The 18517-nt window shown below is 45.6% G+C and overlaps 1 protein-coding gene across 2 annotated transcripts in view; it reads left to right on the forward strand.

Moving 5' to 3' along the window:
* The first annotated feature begins 4244 nt into the window (after positions 1 to 4244).
* The window catches only part of Sec24d (SEC24 homolog D, COPII coat complex component), a 108018-nt gene continuing 93745 nt past the window's right edge, over positions 4245 to 18517 (forward strand). The window contains exons 1-3 of one of the 2 annotated variants that reach the window (XM_006233272.5): positions 4245 to 4370; positions 6461 to 6620; positions 13993 to 14122. In XM_006233272.5, the coding sequence (XP_006233334.1) occupies positions 6503 to 6620; positions 13993 to 14122 (248 nt within the window). In that variant the 5' untranslated portion in view covers positions 4245 to 4370; positions 6461 to 6502. The remainder of the gene's footprint in view (positions 4371 to 6460; positions 6621 to 13992; positions 14123 to 18517) is intronic. The other variant, NM_001309453.1, reaches the window with a different exon arrangement.

The raw sequence follows: 18517 nt of genomic DNA on the forward strand, positions 1-18517 counted from the left end.
TGCTGGTTGCTGGTTGTTGGTTGCTGGTTGTTGGCTGCTGGTTGCTGGTTGCTGGTTGTTGGTTGTTGGATGTTGGTTGCTGGTTGTTGGTTGTTGGTTGCTGTTTGTTGGTTGTTGGTTGCTGGTTGCTGTTTGTTGGTTGTTGGTTGTTGGTTGCTGTTTGTTGGTTGTTGGTTGCTGGTTGTTGGTTGTTGATTGCTGGTTGCTGGTTGTTGGTTGCTGTTTGTTGGTTGCTGGTTGCTGGTTGCTGGTTGCTGGTTGCTGTTGTTGCAGTTGTTGCAGTTTGTTACAGTTGGCCAAGTGATCCTGTGCAAAGAGATAAGCAGAAGAAATTGGATATCCTGACAGAAAACATCAAATTTGCCCTAAGGAACACCCCTAAATCAACAGGTAGAAGTCCAATAATATCCACACCCCCTTTCCCCTCTAGCCTTCTTTCTCTCCTGCATAGTGTTGGAGGTTTAGAAGGGCAGGGCAGAATAAGGGTGGAGAAGGGTGGTAGAAAAAGAACCCATAAAGTAGCACAAAGTCTAGCTTTATTACATTCTTTCTCTCTCTCTCTCTCTCTCTCTCTCTCTCTGAAGATTGTAGAAGTTTCTGTGATGATAGTATATTCTAAAACCCAAATTCTTAATGATTTTCATTTAGAACAGTAATGTGTGTTGAACCATTTTTTTGAGGTAATCATGGAAATTGATTTGAGGAAATAATGAAAAGGAAATAACTTCTTATTGATAATCATAATCCAGACACTAACTTCAGTAAGATTTTAACCCCTTCTCTGTCTCTCTCCCTCCTTTCATTCTTCCCTTCTTTTTCCTCTGCCTCCCCACTCCTTAACATTTCTAGACAGGGTTTTGTTAAGCAGTCTACTCTGGTCTTGAACTCCAGATCCTCTTGCCCTGGTTCCAAATTTGAGATGCTATTGGGTGAGAGAAACATTCAAAGGTGAGGCCTCTGTGGTGGTTTGGAGGAGGATGACCTCCACAGGCTCATATATTTGAATACCTGGCCCACAGTTGGTGGAGCTGGGAATTATTGGGAGGTCCAACCTTGTTTAGAGCAGGGGCATCATGAGCACCAGGCCTTGAGGTTTCAAAAGACTAGGAACATTTCCCAGAATCTTTCTCCCTACCTTGTGCTTGTGGATGGATACAAGCTCTCAGCACTGCTCCAGTGCCATGCCTGCCTGTTTGATGGTCATTCTTCTCAACAATGGTTATGGACTCTAAGCCTCTGAAACTGTAAGTCCCCAATAAACTCGTTCTTCTGTAAGGAGCTGTGGTTGTAGTATCTTATCTTAGTAATAGAAAAGTAACTGAGACAGAACTTCGTACCAGGAAAGGGGTTTTTGCTGTGACAGACCTGCGTGCTGTTTGGAGAACGAATGTGGAAGACTTTGGGCTAGAAAAGTGGTTGAATACTGTAAGCTGAGTTTAATGGGCCATCCGAGTAGGAGCTTGGAAGACAGTACTGCTGAGGGCCATGTGGACTATGGAGGCCCAAGCTCAAGAGGTTTCAAAGAGAAAGAGTATTAGCAGCTAGGTTGGAGACCATTCTTTTAATATTTTGGCAATGAATATGGCTGCCTTTTGTCTCTGACCTAAAAAAAATTTTTTTTTGCTGTGGCAAAATTAAAAAAATTAGTGGAATAATTTCATTTGCAGAAGAGATTTCAAGATAGCCTTATATTGATTCTGTCATGTGGTTATTAGTGATCACTGTTTACAGTGAAAAAGTACAAGCAGCTCAAAGATAATTATGGAATGTATCGTTTGAGGAGGAAAGAGCACCAGGAAGTTTAAGGTTGGAGCCACAGCTTGTGCTGACAGAGAATTGGAAAGTCCTGAAGTAAAATGGAATAAAGGAATGGTGTCTCCAGGAAAAGGCTCTACCCAAGGTAATCTTGCATCTTGTGAAAGGAAGAGGCACAAGGGATTGTCTGCACCCTAAAAAGGCTTCTGGTTAAAAGCACTGGCTCCTCTTCCAAAGAATCTGAGTTCAATTCCCAGTACCCACATGGCAGCTCACAACTGTCTGTAACACCTGCTCCAAGGGATCTGACACCCTCACACAGACTTGCGTGCAGGCAAAACATCAATGTCCATTGAAGTGGAAATTTTGATTGTGTTATGTGATGTAGACTCATGTGATGTTTTGCTGGAGTGGACACATGATGTTTAGAGAGTATAAATAGGACTTAACAGATAGTGACTAGCTGTGCAACGCTGGTCTCCAGTCTTCACTAATCCACTTTGTTGAGAGAGGCATGACAGAGAACTCCTGGCGTTGACCTGGCAGTTTCTGCTGGACCGTACTACTGTTGCTGGTTCATGTTTGGTGTCCTGACAGTACTGAACTGGACTGGTGGTATCCTGACAAATAGATTAGAACCACCCCAGAGAATGACTTCTAAACAAGTCCACATCTTCTTGTCCTATTTACTATCTTCTCTCCCCTACCTTCGGATGGTGGGCTACAAGGAGGGTCAAAGAGTTTGAGGACCCTTACTAAAGTAGGTTTTGAACAATCTAAGCCAACCGTACATAAAATAAAAATAAATAAATTCACAAAAATGTGCTTCAGGAAGGAGCCCAGGTTCCATTCTAAGAAGGCAGCCAAACTTGTCAGTGTTAACCGTGTGATTCTGGATTTAAAGTCATGAAGGGTGCAGGAGTAAATAGTTGCAGAATCTATGTTTCCCTCTTTGTTTCTTGGCCACTGTGACATGAGCTGCTTTACTGTCAGTCCTCCTGCCTTTCATGTCTATCAGTCCTTCTGCCTGCCATAATGCTCTATATCATCAGGCACCTATAACAGTTCAACATGATAACTTAGGACTGGGGCTGGAGAGATGGCTCAGCCATTAAAGGCTAGGCTCACAACCAAAAATATAGGACTGAAACCTCAGCGACTGTGAGACAAGGGAAATTATTACCCTTAAAATTGTTTCTTTTTCAGGGACAAATAGTTGACACAGTTGCCTTAAAATTCCTAATGTAGTAGGGGGTTGGTGGCTCCTGACCTTAATCCCAGCACTTGGGAGACAGAGGCAGGTGGATCACTTGAGTTCAAGGCCAGCCTAGTCTAGAGAATGAGTGAGTTCCAGGACAGCAAAGGTTGCTTAGAGCAACCCTGTCGCCAATTAAAAAAAAAAAAAAAAACCCAAAAAACCAAAACAAATGTCACAATAATGATAATTCTAATAAAAGATCTATCTGGCAAGCCTGTGAGGAACTATCTTGATTATACATTAATTGATCTGGGAAGACCCGCCCACTGGGCATGACACCATTCGCTGGGCCAGGATCCTGGACTGTATAAAAAGAGCCAGACACAAGCACTGACTGCTCTCTGCTTCCTGACTGTGCATGCAAAGCAATCAGCTGCCTCAAGCTACTGCATCAAGGTGGATTTCTCCCTTGAACTGCGGACCAAAATAAACATTTTCTCCTTTTAGTTGTGGTTGCCAGAGTATTGTATCACAGCAATAGGAAAAGCTACTCAGATAGCTTTTGATTCGTCAGGCTTTAGGGAGCTTTTATTCTTCTGCTTTCTCAGAAGAAGGTACATAGTGAGGGCAAAATCACTAGGCTGCTTTTACTTCATAAACTTGAGTGAAGTGTAAATAGTTTTCCCAAACTCGTCTGTGGACTGAACTCAAGACTTTCTACTTGATAGTGAGACATTTTTTGGAAAGTGCCCTATTGGTTCTGATTTTAGGGCCAAATAGGTGTTTCTCAACTGTTTCTGTCCAGAGTTGAGCTGAAAGTTATGTATTTTTGACAGACACACAAGCCAGTTCCTGTTTGGGGGTGGGGCGCACCATCGGTAGCTCACAGTTAAGTGGAGGAGCCCACGTTGGTCCTCCAACCCTTTCTTCTTTGAGGATACCTCAGCTGAGCCATCTCGTTCCACACAGAACCAGGCTGCCTTGGGCCTTCCTTCTTCTGTTGTTGTGCTGGAAGACGTCATCAAATTGTCTGTACACGCACCAGATTGCTCTTGCAACTGTGCACTCCCCGACACGCGTCGCTTCCAGTAAGGCGAGCCAGCGCAGCGATTCAGTGCCACCTGTTGAACCCAGAGCGCTCCTCTTCACCCCACCCGAGTCCCCCCACGACACTGGCTCGGGAGGATCTTTGACAAATTGGAGGAGGCGGGACCTCGAGAAGGAAAAGCTTAGAGGAAAAGACCCGGAAAGAGGCGCGAGGCCGCAGCGGGCGGCGCGGCCCCGCCCCCGCCGGTGCGCGCCGCGGGAGCGAGCGGGTCCAGCGCGCGCGCGCGGCCGGGCGCCTGACGTGGCACTCGCAGCCCAGAGCGACTCGGCGGCGGCGGCGGTGGCGCGGGGCGCGGAGCGTGCAGAGCAGGTACGGCAGACGCGGGGCGCAGGGCGCAGGGAGGAGGGAGGGGAGGATGAAGAGCCACAGGTACAGCGAGCTCGGGGCGCGGCTGGGGGTGCGGAGTGTCCACACGCGGCTGCACCGCGACTCCCCATCAACTTGGCTCCCTGGTTCCCTGTGGAAGAGAGGGCTGGAAATATCTGAGGGGAAATGGCAACTACAGCGTTCAGCTTCGGGACATCATTCGGGAGGGAAACGCGAACTTGCCCCGGGTGACAGTGGACGGGGAAGGGTGTCTTTGTAGAATTCGAGCGCTCGAGGTTTGGATTCGAGGCCGGTTCGTGCCAAGTGGCTCTCTGCCATGTCGCCGCTTGCAGCTGAGTCAGGTTTCTGCAACTTGGTGTTCTGGGTGAGGAAGTTTGACGTGGCAGAGTAGGGCGAGGAAGTAAATTCCTCCCAGGACCAGGGAAGAGGGCTGGGCTGCCTCCAGTCCTTTTGCAGTGAGCATCTCTGCCCGGCTTCCCTCCCGCAGCTGCTGCGTGGGTGCGCCGGTGCGGTCTTCTAAAGGCGCTGGGCTGCATGGGGCCAAGCGGCTGCCACGTCTCTCTATGCGCAGTGGGAGGAGGGAAAGTGTTGTCAGGAACACAGTGGACTGGAGACCTTTGTCTGCCTTTCTGTCCTCTGTTAAGAAGACAGTGACCTCATCATGCTCTTTCTCGGTTGCTATTCAGAAGCTTAAGGTTTAATATGAAAACAAAACTAAATCGTGGATGTTAGCCTTAGGTTTTAAATTTGCATGCCATTTCCAGAATAAAGAGACCGTGTCTTACCTAGAAGACATCACTAATCTTTACCTTAAAACACAGCAACAAGAAGGGAGATGATACCCAAAAGGAGAGGTACCCAAAAGCTTGATGGAGAAACTGGAAAGAAACTAGGGAATCGGGGTTTCCCAACTAATATGACTTTTAGACACTTCATTTTCTAAAACAGAAAACTGAGGCCCAAAGAGCCTCTTCAGTTTATTGTGTCACAAAGCTAGGCAAGGGCAGATAGGAAACAATCTATTTCTTTTGCCAGGCTTCAGAGAACCCTCTGTCTTGTTACATTTTTTTTTTTTTTTTTGAAAGCCAGGCATCGGGCCACACTCCTCTAATCCTGTCACTAGGGAGGCAGAGGCGGGTAGACCTCTTTGAGTTCGAGGCCATACTGGTCTATTAGTTCAGGCCAGCTAGGAGTACAAGGGAAACCTTGTCTCGACAGAAAACAACCAACCGAACAGACAAACAAAATTGTCTTTTAAAAACCTCCTAGGAGATATGTTTTAGCAAACCCTGGAAGTATAAAAGTGTAAAGCTAATTGGTATTTGGGCTCTGAATAGACCCAAGATGGGACTGTTATATTTGTGATTGTTTATAACTACCCACATATGGAAGGTTTTGTTTGTTTGTTTGTTTGTTTTTAGCTCCTTAAATATAGGTGCTTATGTTCTTAGAGGTGTAATGTCATCTAAGTCTAAAAGAAGCCCTAGCATCTTGGACCAAGATGGTTGGAGCTACCCCTGGCTTGTCAAATTATGACTCACAAGGCTGTTATCATGTCCATCTCAGGTTACATTTGTTGGACTATGGCTTTTCCTTGTCTTAACTACAGATTAAGCAGACTAATTAGAAGGGCAGCAGGGAGATCCAAGTCACGAAGCATCTGTCTGCAGACCACTTGTAATCATGGTGGTCAGTCACTTGAATGGCATGGTGCACTCTCAAAATGTGACCATGGAAACCAAGAAGCAGACCTGTAGGAATACTAATGAGAGACTGTTCGAAGCAATCCAGGCTTCCGAGGAAAAAGTGGTAGCAATTACTATTCAGATTTGTGCCTGCGAAATTTCCTGGGACCGTAGAAGTGATGTTATTGAATTCCAAAAAGATATCTTAAGCCATATCCAGGGGATAATATTATGATACATAGTGTTGTATAAAATGAAGATTATTTCCAGGATGGACCCGTTTACTTTTCTTCAAGTTACCTGAAATGTTTCTTGACTGTGATTCTATTTTTAATAGTATTAAATATCTAAAGACCTCTTGCTAACTTCTCGTCTTTACTCTTGCAGGATTCTTCTGCAGTAGCTCTCCTTTGGAATGATATTTTCATAATGAGCCAACAAGGTTACGTGGCGACACCCCCCTATTCTCAGTCCCAGCCTGGAATGGGCATTTCTCCCCCTCACTACGGGCACTATGGGGACCCGTCCCATGTGTCCTCTCCACCAGGTAAATTTTGCTTTTTACTTATATATGATTATCTGGTCCTCGGGCTTAGAGACATGGGATATTCCTAGTTGGTAGTCCTTAAATGAAGCCCTGGTTTGACATAGCAGCATCATTTGAAGAGTCTCTTACAGCGAGACACATAAAGTACTCACTAATCCTTTAGATCTGCTCCTTCAGCCTGGAATTCTTTCCTATGTCTGGACCAGTGTTTTCTACGGTTCACCTGCACGCTCAGGCCTGGCCTACTCACTTAGAGCACTTTGTGCTCCTTCATTGAAGTCTACTTTTTACTGGTATTCCACATCACGTATGAGCATCAGTTATTAGGATCAACACCTAAGCCTTTCATTATTACAAAACAAAAACAAGCTAGCTGTGGGGGCATATGCTTATAAGCTTAGCACTCAAAAGACAGAGAACCAGGAGGGTAAGGAGTTCAAGGCTAGCCTGGCCTAGATAGCAAGTTCAAGGCCAGCCTGGGCTGTATGGGGCCCTGTCTCGAGGAAACAGACGAAGACTCCAAAATCAAAACAGAAGAATCCCTGTCTTTTACCTGGTCTGATATAGTCAGTCTACCAAAAGTTTACTTTTAGATTTACTTTTTAAAATTTTATCTTAAATGTCTGAGTTTTTGCCTGCTTATTTGTATGTATACCGCCTATCTCTCTCCCAGTCTTGTTTTGAGCAGTCACAAACAATCCAACCCATCTGTCACCCAGGTCACAGATAGTCTCTTAACCCTTAGGCTTCTGTCCAGTAGAGCCCTTTGCCAGACCATCAGCTCTTGAACTGGAGGGATTCTGTGTAACAAGTGAGTCATTTGACTTAAAAGCCATTCATGACTTCCCTTCACCTCTCTTTATACATTAAGTCCCTTAGTCTGCATTATTTTCTCCATTTTTCTTCTTTTCAGTTCACCCTGCCCTATCCTGTTACCCATTGCTCCACAGATACCAACTCACAGTCCCTGGAGTGTGGTTTACATCTCGTGCCTGATTAGCACCCTGCTCTGCCCATAAAGTCCTCTGTGTTGTCTCCACAGCCTTCTACCTCATACTGCTTCATGCTTTAACAGGCAGCTCTGACCAGATGTTCCCCCAGCTTCCTTATACCTTGTCTCTCTGTTTTGTCTTCTTGACACAATGCTGGACTTTAAACCACTCTCCACACCGTTGTACTAAGGGTAATGGGCTAAGTGATAGCACTTGTCTAGCAAGCATGGGGCTCAGGATTCCCCTTCCCAGCACCAATTCACAAACTTTTCACTCATGCACATGCATGTGCATGTACGAGTGAGCGCATGTGCACACACACACACACACACACACACACACACACACACTATTGTAGGCGATCTTTTTGTTGGTTTTCTGAAAGACGACCTACTTGTGACTTTCTGAAGTGTCTGTTTCACCAGCATAGTTTCACAGAACTCCATCTCCATCAGCACCCATTGATTGTGTCTTTGTAATTTTTGTGTTACATAGTAACAAATCAAACAGATTTATTGAGTGAGCAAAGTATTTGTCATAAAACAACAAATACAATAGTCTCAATCCCAGTCCATAAATTACTTAGTTATCTCAAAGACGACACGGTATACAACTTGACAACTGCAGCTCATGGGTAGAAAGGGAGTGGAAAGTATTAAAGAAGCACATAGTGGCACCAGGAGAGAAGAACCAAACTCTGAGATGGGGTCAGGGAGAGAGCGTCCTCTTAGAGGAATGACCTGAAAGGCAAGTGAGGGTGGGCCAGGTAGGAAGGTGGCTGTAGACACTCTGCATGGGAACAATAGGAGGTGTCCTTAAAGTACAAAGTAATGGGCCTTAGCAATGCCGCCCTGAAGTGACTTAAACCAGAAAGGGTCACACTCCAGTACATGGTGCATATTAGAGGATGTGGGGGGGAAACGAGGTAGGTGCACTGTGTTGGGTGCAGGGCTTCTACATCATAGCGTTCTTAACATCTGGGGCCTACTCTTTCACATGCACTCTCTCTCTTTCTTTCTCTTACGTGTGTGTGTGTGTGTGTGTGTGTGTGTGTGTGTGTGTGTGTGTGTAGAGGGGGCGAAGGGGAGGGAGAGGGAGAGGGAGATAGAGAGGGAGAGGGAGAGAAAGGCCCTGTGCATTTAGCGGCATCCATGGTCTCTGTCTACCATGCTCCACTGGTACCTTCCTCTTCTTCTGGCAGTTTTAGCAAACCAAAATGTCCTCACATTTTCAAGTGTCTTTGGAGTAGTGAAAGCCATCTGCTGCTGGAAGCAGAGAGGCCAGGCACATTACTGTTCTGGAAGTGGGGTCAAGTCTGGGTGGTGGTGTACGTGCTACTACTCCTCAGGTAACCACCAGCCCAGAGCTTTGGGAGCACTGGCCGTTAGGATTTGCATGTGGAACAGGGAGCTCCTGTTTGTCTTTTTTAGATGAAGATATCCCCCCCCCCCACACACACATGTTCTTTGATTTTTGTTAGAAATAGGGTCCAATTTAAGGTCTACTAGTCTGTGATGTCGTTTTTGGTCAGAGTCACTTTGCTGATGTCAGAATCCATTGTAGCAGAAAGGGATTTGTTAAAGGATGCCAGGACACAAGCAGAAAGGTAGAGCCCCAGACATTGGAACTTATTATCCAATCTACAGAGATGCATGGCCCACACCAGACCATTCTACCAAAAATCACTTCCTTCTAGGCCAGAAGGAAAACCCATACCACAGAATTCGTCAAAGAAGTGTTGCTTTGCATTAAAAAAAATCCAAATTATAGAGGACCCTAGGGATGGAGCATCTGTATGTCTAGCTCAGGACCATCGATGAAGGGCACTGGAGGGGACAGACACTCCTGCAGAGTAAACTAGCCCAGTTAAAGATGGCTTGTGAGTTTGACACTCTCCTGTGGTACAAGCATAGCTCTTTCTCTTGCTGTGGATTTCCTTCCCTCCTGAAGTTTCCCTCATGCTCTAAAGAACCTGATCGCTCTATGTCTGGTCACTTTTGACAATGGCAACTATGTGGGCCATTGTAGATTCTGACTGCACATCGATATGTTACTGTCATCCCTTTGCCCTGGGTGTGGAGTCCAGTCATACACCAGACTTTGTAGTCTGTCTCCAACCAATCTGGATGGTGATTTCTGTTCTTGTCACTTTACCCCAATGCTGTCCACCCCTGATTCAGCCATGCTCTCTCAGACCAATGGTCAGGCTCTGCTTCTGGCTAGAATCCCATATCTTGTCTGCTATTCTAAGAAGTCACCATACTGAAGGTGGCTCTCAAGAGGTCTTTCCTCATTGATCTGTATTCCAGGAAGGGTTTGGAGGCCATCTGCATTTTTTAACTGTGGTCACATGACAGGGTCACTATTTCTTACGTGGTTGTTGTGTCCTCCATGAGTGCTCTTACTGCACTAGAGGCACACTAGATGCATGTTGAGTGAGCCTGAATTGTTGTTGACATCAGGAGCAATTGGGAGAACCTATCCTAATGTGACAGGTATATGAGAGTTCTCACTGTGTGCTTCTGAATTATCCTGACCCATGTGGGGGTAAAAATGGCCACTAACCTGCTATCCTGGCTGGGCTTTTTCTTTGTTTGCTTCTGCTGCTGCTGCTGCTGCTGCTGCTTCTGCTGCTGCTGCTACTGCTGCTGCTGCTTCTTCTTCTTCTTCTTCTTCTTCTTCTTCTTCTTCTTCTTCTTCTTCTTCTTCTTCTTCTTCTTCTTCTTCTTCTTCTTCTTCTTCTTTTTCTTCTTCCTCTTCTTCCTCCTCCTTCTTCTCCCCCTCCTCCCCCTCCTCCCCCTCCTCCTCCTCCTCCCCCTCCTCCCCCTCCTCCTCCTCCTCCTCCTCCTCCTTCTTCTTTTGTCTTTTTTGCACAATCTAGAGTTATCTGGGAAGAGGAACTGCAATTGAGAAAATGCCTCCAACAGATTGGTTGTAGGCAAGTCTATAGGGTATTTATCATCATCACCATCACCACCATCAGCAGCATCACCATCATCATCACCATCCCCATCACCATCATCAGCATCATCATCACCACCATCAGCATCATTGCCATCATCAAATGGTTGATGAGGTGGGGGATCCCAGTCCCCTGTGGGTAGTGCTACCCCTAGACGACTGGTCCTAAGCTGTGTAACAAACCAGATTGATCAAGCCAGGAAAACAAGCCAATAATCAGCTCTTCTCCATGACCTCTGCTACAGTTCCTACCTCTAGGTTCTTATCTTGAGTGACAGCCCCGAATTCTCTCAATGGTGAGGTCTGATCTGAGAGTTGTTGGGTGAATTAAACTCTCCTCTTCCCCAAGTTGCTTCTAGTCACAGTGTTTACTACAGCCATAGGAACTAATGCACCCACGTATTTGAAAGGTGGGGTATCTGGCTTATGTCTTGCCAGTCATTATTTAACCTGAAATACTGGTGGTCCTCCTGTGGCTTTTTACTTTCGTCCAAAACATTTTAAAAGTAAAGCACAGTGCATTCTTAACTGTAGTGTGTGTGTTTTATTAAACTAGATACTCTAGGAAAGGAAGCTAAGAAGGAAGTCAGGGCATATGGTGAGGTACGAGAAAATGGTTAAGAGTATTCTCATACCTCCCCTCAGTTAATTCTCAAGTCTCTTGGGGAGCAGGGAGCTGAGGGCTGGGACATGGGGTTAAAAACCGTGGGTCTTGTCGGCCGGCTGTAGCTTCTCAGTGGTGGCGAAGGATTTAAACCCAGTCGCTTGACCGTGTGTTTCATACTATTCTTACATTGCCAAACATCATGTAAAAATGTAGTGTGTGTATGTGTGTGTTTGTGTGTGTGTGTGTGTGTGTGTGTCTTTAATTCACAGAAGGAAAAATACATGATCTGAATCATATGTGAAAGCTAAGAAAGTCAATCCCATTAGATATTGGGGACTGAATGGTGCTTCCTGGAAGCTGGGAGAACAGGAGGAGGATGGGAAAGTTTACTAGTGGGAATGAGGATAGACAGAAGCAGATATACATTTGAATATTTACCAGTTTAAATATATACGTGTATACAATATACCTGAATATATATTCAATATATATTTATCATATATATTTAACTTGGTAAAATATCACAGAATATATTTATAATTATGTCACACAGTATACTAAAATATATTTTTATTACTTAAAATAATTTAAAATGAAACCATAATACTTATTTCTGCCCTCTGTGGAAAATTATAAATAGAACTTTGATTATAAAGTTAATATATAGCATTCCTCACTCGGGCTGTGGTGTGGGCTATGATCCCATGTGTTTAGGAGGCTAAGGCAGGGACCCTGGTGTTAAAAGTGTGTCTGGGCTGAAGAACAAGTTCAAAGGCAGCCTAGGCAGTTTAGTGAGATTCCATTTTAAAATAATAAAACATAAAAACACAGAGGCAGATGCTCGTAGCCAACCATTGGACTGAGAACAGGGTCCCCAATGGAGGAGTTAGAGAAAGGACTAAGGTAGATGAAGGGGTTTGCAACCCCATAAGAACAACAAAATCAACTAACCTGACTCCCCAGAGCTCCCAGGGACTAAACCACCAACCAATGAGTACACATGGAGGGACCCATGGCTCCAGCCGCATTGTAGCAGAGGATGGCCTTGTTGGGCATCAATGGGAGAAGAGGCATTTGGTTCTGTGAAGGCTCCATGCCCCAGTGTAGGGAAATTCCAGGGTGATGAGGTAGGAGTGGGTTGGTGGGAGGGGGAACACCCTCATGGAGACAGGGGGAGGGGAGGTGGGATGGGGGTTTTCCAGAGGGGAAACTGGGAAAGGGGATAACATTTGAAATGTAAATAAAGAAAATATCCAATAAAAGAAAAGAAAAAAGGAAAATAAGGTCTGGGCTATGACTTTAGCAGGACTTTAGGTGGGATCCCGGGGCCCATCCTCAGCTCAGTCAGTCTTCAGTTTCAGGACTCAGGCTTGAAGAGGGGAGGGAGTCTTGGTAGACATTTAAGTTTAAAATCCCAAAAACTACTACTGCGACCTGCAGCATGTGTGGTCGATGATCCAAGGATATGGAAGTTCCTTCATGAAGGGACAGTGACAGCCTGACAAGGTCTTCCTGGGTGACTACAGTCCATGCCATCATTTCCTGGTGTGTGTGTGTGTGTGTGTCCCCTTCTGTCCATCCATCTGTCTGTCTGTGTGGTAACTGAAGGAGGGAAGGAACAGAAAGTACGTTGTATGAATGCCGAAACTGGGTGTACTGTAGAAGAGTTCACAGGCAGTTTGGAGGTCACAGGGCACACGGACGAGGGTAGGGCCAAAGGTCAAGTTGATCGGGCTGGGTAGAGGAGATTTCATTTTTATTTTACAAAGATCAAACCTCAGAGGAGATTCTTGCCCAGCACTGAACTATGGCTAGTTATGCCAACAAGGCTTAGGGGTCTCCATCACAATGCTTGGGTTATCCCCTCCACCTTTGCTCTAAGAAGCAAAGAGAAAAAAGGCTGGGAAACTGTTCCAAAGAGAAACCTTAAAATGCTCGGTACTGGCTACTTTTATGTCAACTTGACACACACTGACATAGAGTTATCTGAAGGGAGGGACCCTCCATTGAGAAAATGCCTCTGTAAGTTCCAGCTGTATGGCATTTTCTTACTCAGTGATTGATGGTGAAGGATCCAGCCCACTGTTGGCGGTGCCATCCCTAGGCTGGTGGTCCTGGCAGCTTAAGAAAGCAGGCTGAGCAAGCAACAGGGAGTAAGCCAGTAAGCAGCACGCCTCCATTTTTTCTGCATCAGCTCCTGCCGCCGGGTTCTTGCTCTGAGTTCTTATCCTGACTTCCTTCCGTGATGAACAGTGATATGGAAGTATAAGCCAAATAAACCCTTTCCTCTCCCACTTGTTTGTTAGTCATGGTGTTTCATGACTCTCTGAGGAGCTGTGAGAAAGAGGTCGCTGCAGGGCACGTCCATCACTGTGTGTGATTTCCACATCCCCTCACCTGTCTCAGCATTTGCTGGAGTAACAGCCTGCTCTCCAAAAGCACTGTTGGGACTTGTTTTGTAGGCCTTTCAGATGTTCTACCAGCTTGCTTTCTGATTTATTGAGTTATTTATTTACTTACTTTTTTACTACTTTATGATCTAGTGTTTGTGAGATTCCATGTTCTGTTAAGGTACCTCCACCGTTACACACACACACACACACACACACACACACGTGCACATATTCTTTCTGTGCTTTTAACAGAGAATAATAGCCACTCTGGAACTATTGGTTAATGGGGGTTGGAAGGGCCTTGTGTTTATCTTTTGGCTCCTGTCTCCCCTCACTCACTTCAATGTTAATCTTCCACCTTTATTATCTCTCTGTACTCTAACATGCTCATCTCATAACTCTGCTCCCTTCTGTTGTAGGCATGATGAAGCCTCCGGGGCCTACAGGAGCCACTGCTCCTTCAGGGCTGCTGCCCCCAGGTCCTTTACCTCCTGGACCCCCACAGTTTGGTCCCAATGGAGCCCATGCCGCAGGCCATCCTCCTCAAAGGTGAGCTAAGTACATTTCAGCCCTCATTTGAATATGCCCTAAAATTTTCTTCCAGAGGACCCTCTGAGCTTGTGTGTTTCTTGGTTGAAAGTTTAATTTCTTGCTACATTTCATATCTTTAAAAAAGAAATGTTTACTAGAGAACTGCATTTACAAAGCAAAGCTTTTAGAAAAATCTAGGGACAGAAAAGTTAGTCTGTATTTTAGAAGACATAAAAAAATGGCCCGTGTTAATGCCATGCAATTTAGTGTGGGGTTATAGTCAGCGTATTTTGTTTAGAGTTTCATGTTGGTCTCTGGTTCCTTTAGGCCTCTAGTCTCTATGTATCGTACAAAATATTAAGGTCATTTTGGGCTTGGTAGCAAATATCTTTAATCCCAGCTCTGGAGAAGTAGAAGTAGGCAGATCTCGGTGAACTTGAGGCCAGCCTGATCTACACAGTAAGTGCCAGGCCAGCCAGGGCTACATAGTGAGACACAGCCCACCCCCTCCCTGCCCCTGCCCACCCCCTGTGACCATCTCAGACCAAAACACCAAATCAAGACTTGCCATTCCCTTCTCCAGAGCTGCCTCTCACACCTGAGCTCCTTACCAGCAAGTGCTTAATAAAAGTTTTAAGGTCAAATAGGATTGAGGTCAGTAATAGAGTCTAAGAGTTTGGTAGGGAAAGAATACCTAGGCCAGTGAGGGACTCTTAATTGGCAGGCCTGCTGCAAAAGCGCTCAAAAAAAAATGCAGCTTCTGTTTGTTTGTAATGCATTGGAAAAGAGGAAGTCAGGGGCAGGCCTTGGAAAGCCAAGAACTACAGGCCTGAGATCTTTAGAGCCTGTGACCCATGAGGTATTATCGTCTGGGACAGAGCCAGCAATGCACACACCTCAAGGCTCGGAAATCCCAATGTTATTTGTCCCACAAGCCACAGTCCAGCTCCCAGGTGCATTTACCTTGGAACTGCTCCCAGAGTGGCCCGAGGCCCCGTTTCCTAGTTCCTTTCCTAGGTTGCCAGGTAGAGTGGAGGAGGGGCACAGGAGTCAGTCTCTAGTGTGAACCTTCGACTTTGAGGAAGGTTTGTCTGGCAGGCTGTCTGTCCTTCCTGCCAGTGAGAAAAGGGAGGTTCTGAAAGCATCAGGTACTGCTCCTGTGGGGCTCCTGAGTCAGACACTGCTGGATTCTATTTGTTGTGGTGACTGCCACCCAGATGTAGCTATGGGATCACAGAGCAGCTTCACACGGGAGACAAGAGTTGGAGTTTAATTTGTGAGCATGCCTGTTGTGGCTTGGGCACAAAGCAAGAATTCATGTCTTGTGACATGACCTTACTGTCTTTAGTCTCCAAGGCATGATAGATGGGTCAGGAGTGGGCACAATGCTGAGGACCACTGGGTACAGTGGCATGTAACTGTACTGTGGAATACTGAGACCAGAGGACTATTATGAGTTCAAGGCTAGCCTGAGGTATATAGTTTCAGGCCAGCCTGGGCTGCAGAGTAAAACTCTGCCTCAGGAAACCAAGAGTAATCTTACCTTGGATCCTGTAAACTATACTGTTAGGCAAGTACACCCACTGGGGCATAAAGACATGACTGTTATTGGGGAAACCAATAGCTTTTTTTTTTAAATTGAATTTGAAGCCCACTCTGCAAAGGACATCATGGTGGCTACTGTGAGGTGGGTTAGAAGCCTGTTCTGGCGAGGTCTCTCTAAGGCATAATCTACTCTTGTTTATCTAAATGAACATATAAGTAAAATCCTTTCTGGTATTTTAATGTAAGTATATATAAACTCAATATAAATGTATGTTTATATTCATAAGACTGGTGCTGACAGACTGCTATAAAAGCAGTTCAAGAAATACAGCTTGTGTTGGAGTTTGTAATATGTTGAGAAAGTCAGACAGAGCCCCAGGAAAGCCTTGATCAGAAACGTCTCCTTTTGACGAGGGATTACTGTTCAGAGAAGCTGAACTGAACAGAGTACTGAGAACAAGGGACAGCTGAGTGCTTGGCCTGAACAGGGACATCACTTCTTCCTATGTTCAGCAAATACTGCAGGGGAGGGGGTAAAAACACATGGGAGCCAGAGGATGGGAGGGATGCTCTGACGCGCTCCTCTGGTCATGATGTCATCAGTGTAACCTTAAGCACCCAGGAGCTGTGGAAACCTGCATAGGACCTATACAAAATCAGGTCCTCTACATTCCACCATGGATCTGAGGGGAGGAGCACTCATGAAGTCCTCTCCTAACCTGAGGAGCTGTTGGCAGTCAGTGGTAACCAGGGATGGAGGGTCTGCCATCTTTTTCAGTGAGGTAGACCTAAAATCTAAGGAAAAAGAAAGAAGAAAAAAAGTAAGCAAGATAGCAAGAAAACAAAAAAGAAAGAAAGGGAGGGAGAGACAGAGAGAGACAGAGTCAGGGAGAGAGAGAGAGAGAGAGAGAGAGCGCCTGAGCCTAGAGGTAGCTTCTGCCTCAGTGGCAGCATATCCTGGAGTGACATGAGAAATTAATCTTGTCAGTCCAGAAGAAGGTTGAAGACCCAGGACAGGCCATTACTGTAAACTCCCTCCCTGCCTGCCTTTTCAGGACTTTAGAAGAGAAATGCAAAGACAGAACCAGTGGTTTTGAGAACAAATTTGGTCACTGGTATTGGCCTAACAGATCTCTTTGATGTATTGTCACTTCTGGGAATGGCATGAGCCCAGCAGAGGGCTGGCACACGGAGGAGTGGAGACTCCAGGGACAGGTCATATTTGCCAGACATGCCTCAGGGGGTTGTTGGCCAAACAAGGTCTATTGTTCCCCCCATGCATGGTGTGGGCTGCAGGTTATAATGAAGCTGGGAAATTCCTGGGGCTTAGTGACACTGCGACATCTGAATGCCATCGTCCCCAACACATTACCCACGTGCTTGGGGTGCCACTGGCGTTCACTGCCAGCACAGAGCACTGGGTAGGGATGCAGTGCCCACACTAGGTCAGGTGTTTCCCACAGGATCAGTCACTATTTCAGAGTGCTCTCCTACTTAGAGGAGGAGTCTGTTGTGACTCACTGCGGTGTGAAGCAGTAGCTGCTTGAAGGAGCGACTCCACTACATCACTTGCTTGTATTCTTTCCCTTTTACTCGATTCCTTCCAGTGTTATTTTGCTCATCCTGGATCTAAGAAGAGCAGGATGCATATACACTGTAGCCTAAGTGTGTGGTAGGCACTTCCATTCAGGTCTGCATACCTTCTGATGTCTGTACAGTGGCAAAAATCACCCAGTGGCACATTTCTCAGAATGTCCTGTTGTTGGCTGGTGTGTTACTAACCTAACCTTGTTGCTTCCTCATCATTCATAGTTAACATCTCTACTACACGGTCATGAGGATTTTGTGTGCAAACTACCTTGCACACACAGCACACAGAACTCATTACAGTCCGTAGGCTCAGTACATGTCAGCAGCTCTCAGAGTCGTTTCATTGGATACAGTATGCCATATCATTGGATAGAAAGTCCACTTGCTGCTATCTGTGATTGCCCTGCCTTAGTCTGGTATCTTCTAGGAAGCTTGATTTCAGAATCTACTTCGACTCTGATCGAAAGGAAGCACAGTTAGGTCCTATACTGCCCCCTGCACGTCTTTACTGGGTTCAACTTAAATATTGACCTGAAAGTCAGAAGTAGGTTTGAAAGCTAGAAATGTCAGGAGGGAAGTCTAACATTTCAAGCTAGGTTTCCAGGTTGCCTGCTCTCTGCCCCCACGGGACGCGTGTCTATACACACACGGCAGGTCAAAGGCAGAGATCACAGTGATCATGAGATGAGTCATAGGAATCTGAGGGCAGAGGAGAGCAGATGTGTGTGACCTCCCTCTGTCTCTCCCTCTGTCTCTTCCTTCTCTACTCTACTCTCCTTTCATTCATTCCTCCTTCTCTTCTTTGCATTTTTCTTTTACGTTTTAAGAAACTTTTCAAAAATAAAATTTTAACTTACCATTTGAGAATATTATATATAGACATATACATATACATACATATATTACACACACACACACATATATACATACATACATACATACATATATATATATATATATATATGTATATATATATAATCTTCCCCAGCTCCTCTCAGAACCTCAGGGACCCTCCTTACTTCTTGCTCTTTTTTTTTTTAATTTCACGGATCCCAGTTGGTACTGTCACTATGGCTGTGTGTGTAGGGTCATCCACAGGAGCATGGACAACTGACCAGGGGCTACTTCTCTGAAGAAGACAGCTCCTCAGCCAGGGAAAAGGCCTGTGAGCCCCCTCCCTCATTTGTGATGGACTTGCATGGTGGATGGGCTTGATCTTGTGCGGGCAGCTGTGGCTGTTGTGTGCTCGTGTGTGCAGTGGTCCTGTCATATCTAGAA

The sequence above is a fragment of the Rattus norvegicus genome, chromosome 2, assembly GCF_036323735.1.
Source record: "Rattus norvegicus strain BN/NHsdMcwi chromosome 2, GRCr8, whole genome shotgun sequence".
Taxonomy (NCBI): Eukaryota; Metazoa; Chordata; class Mammalia; order Rodentia; family Muridae; genus Rattus; species Rattus norvegicus.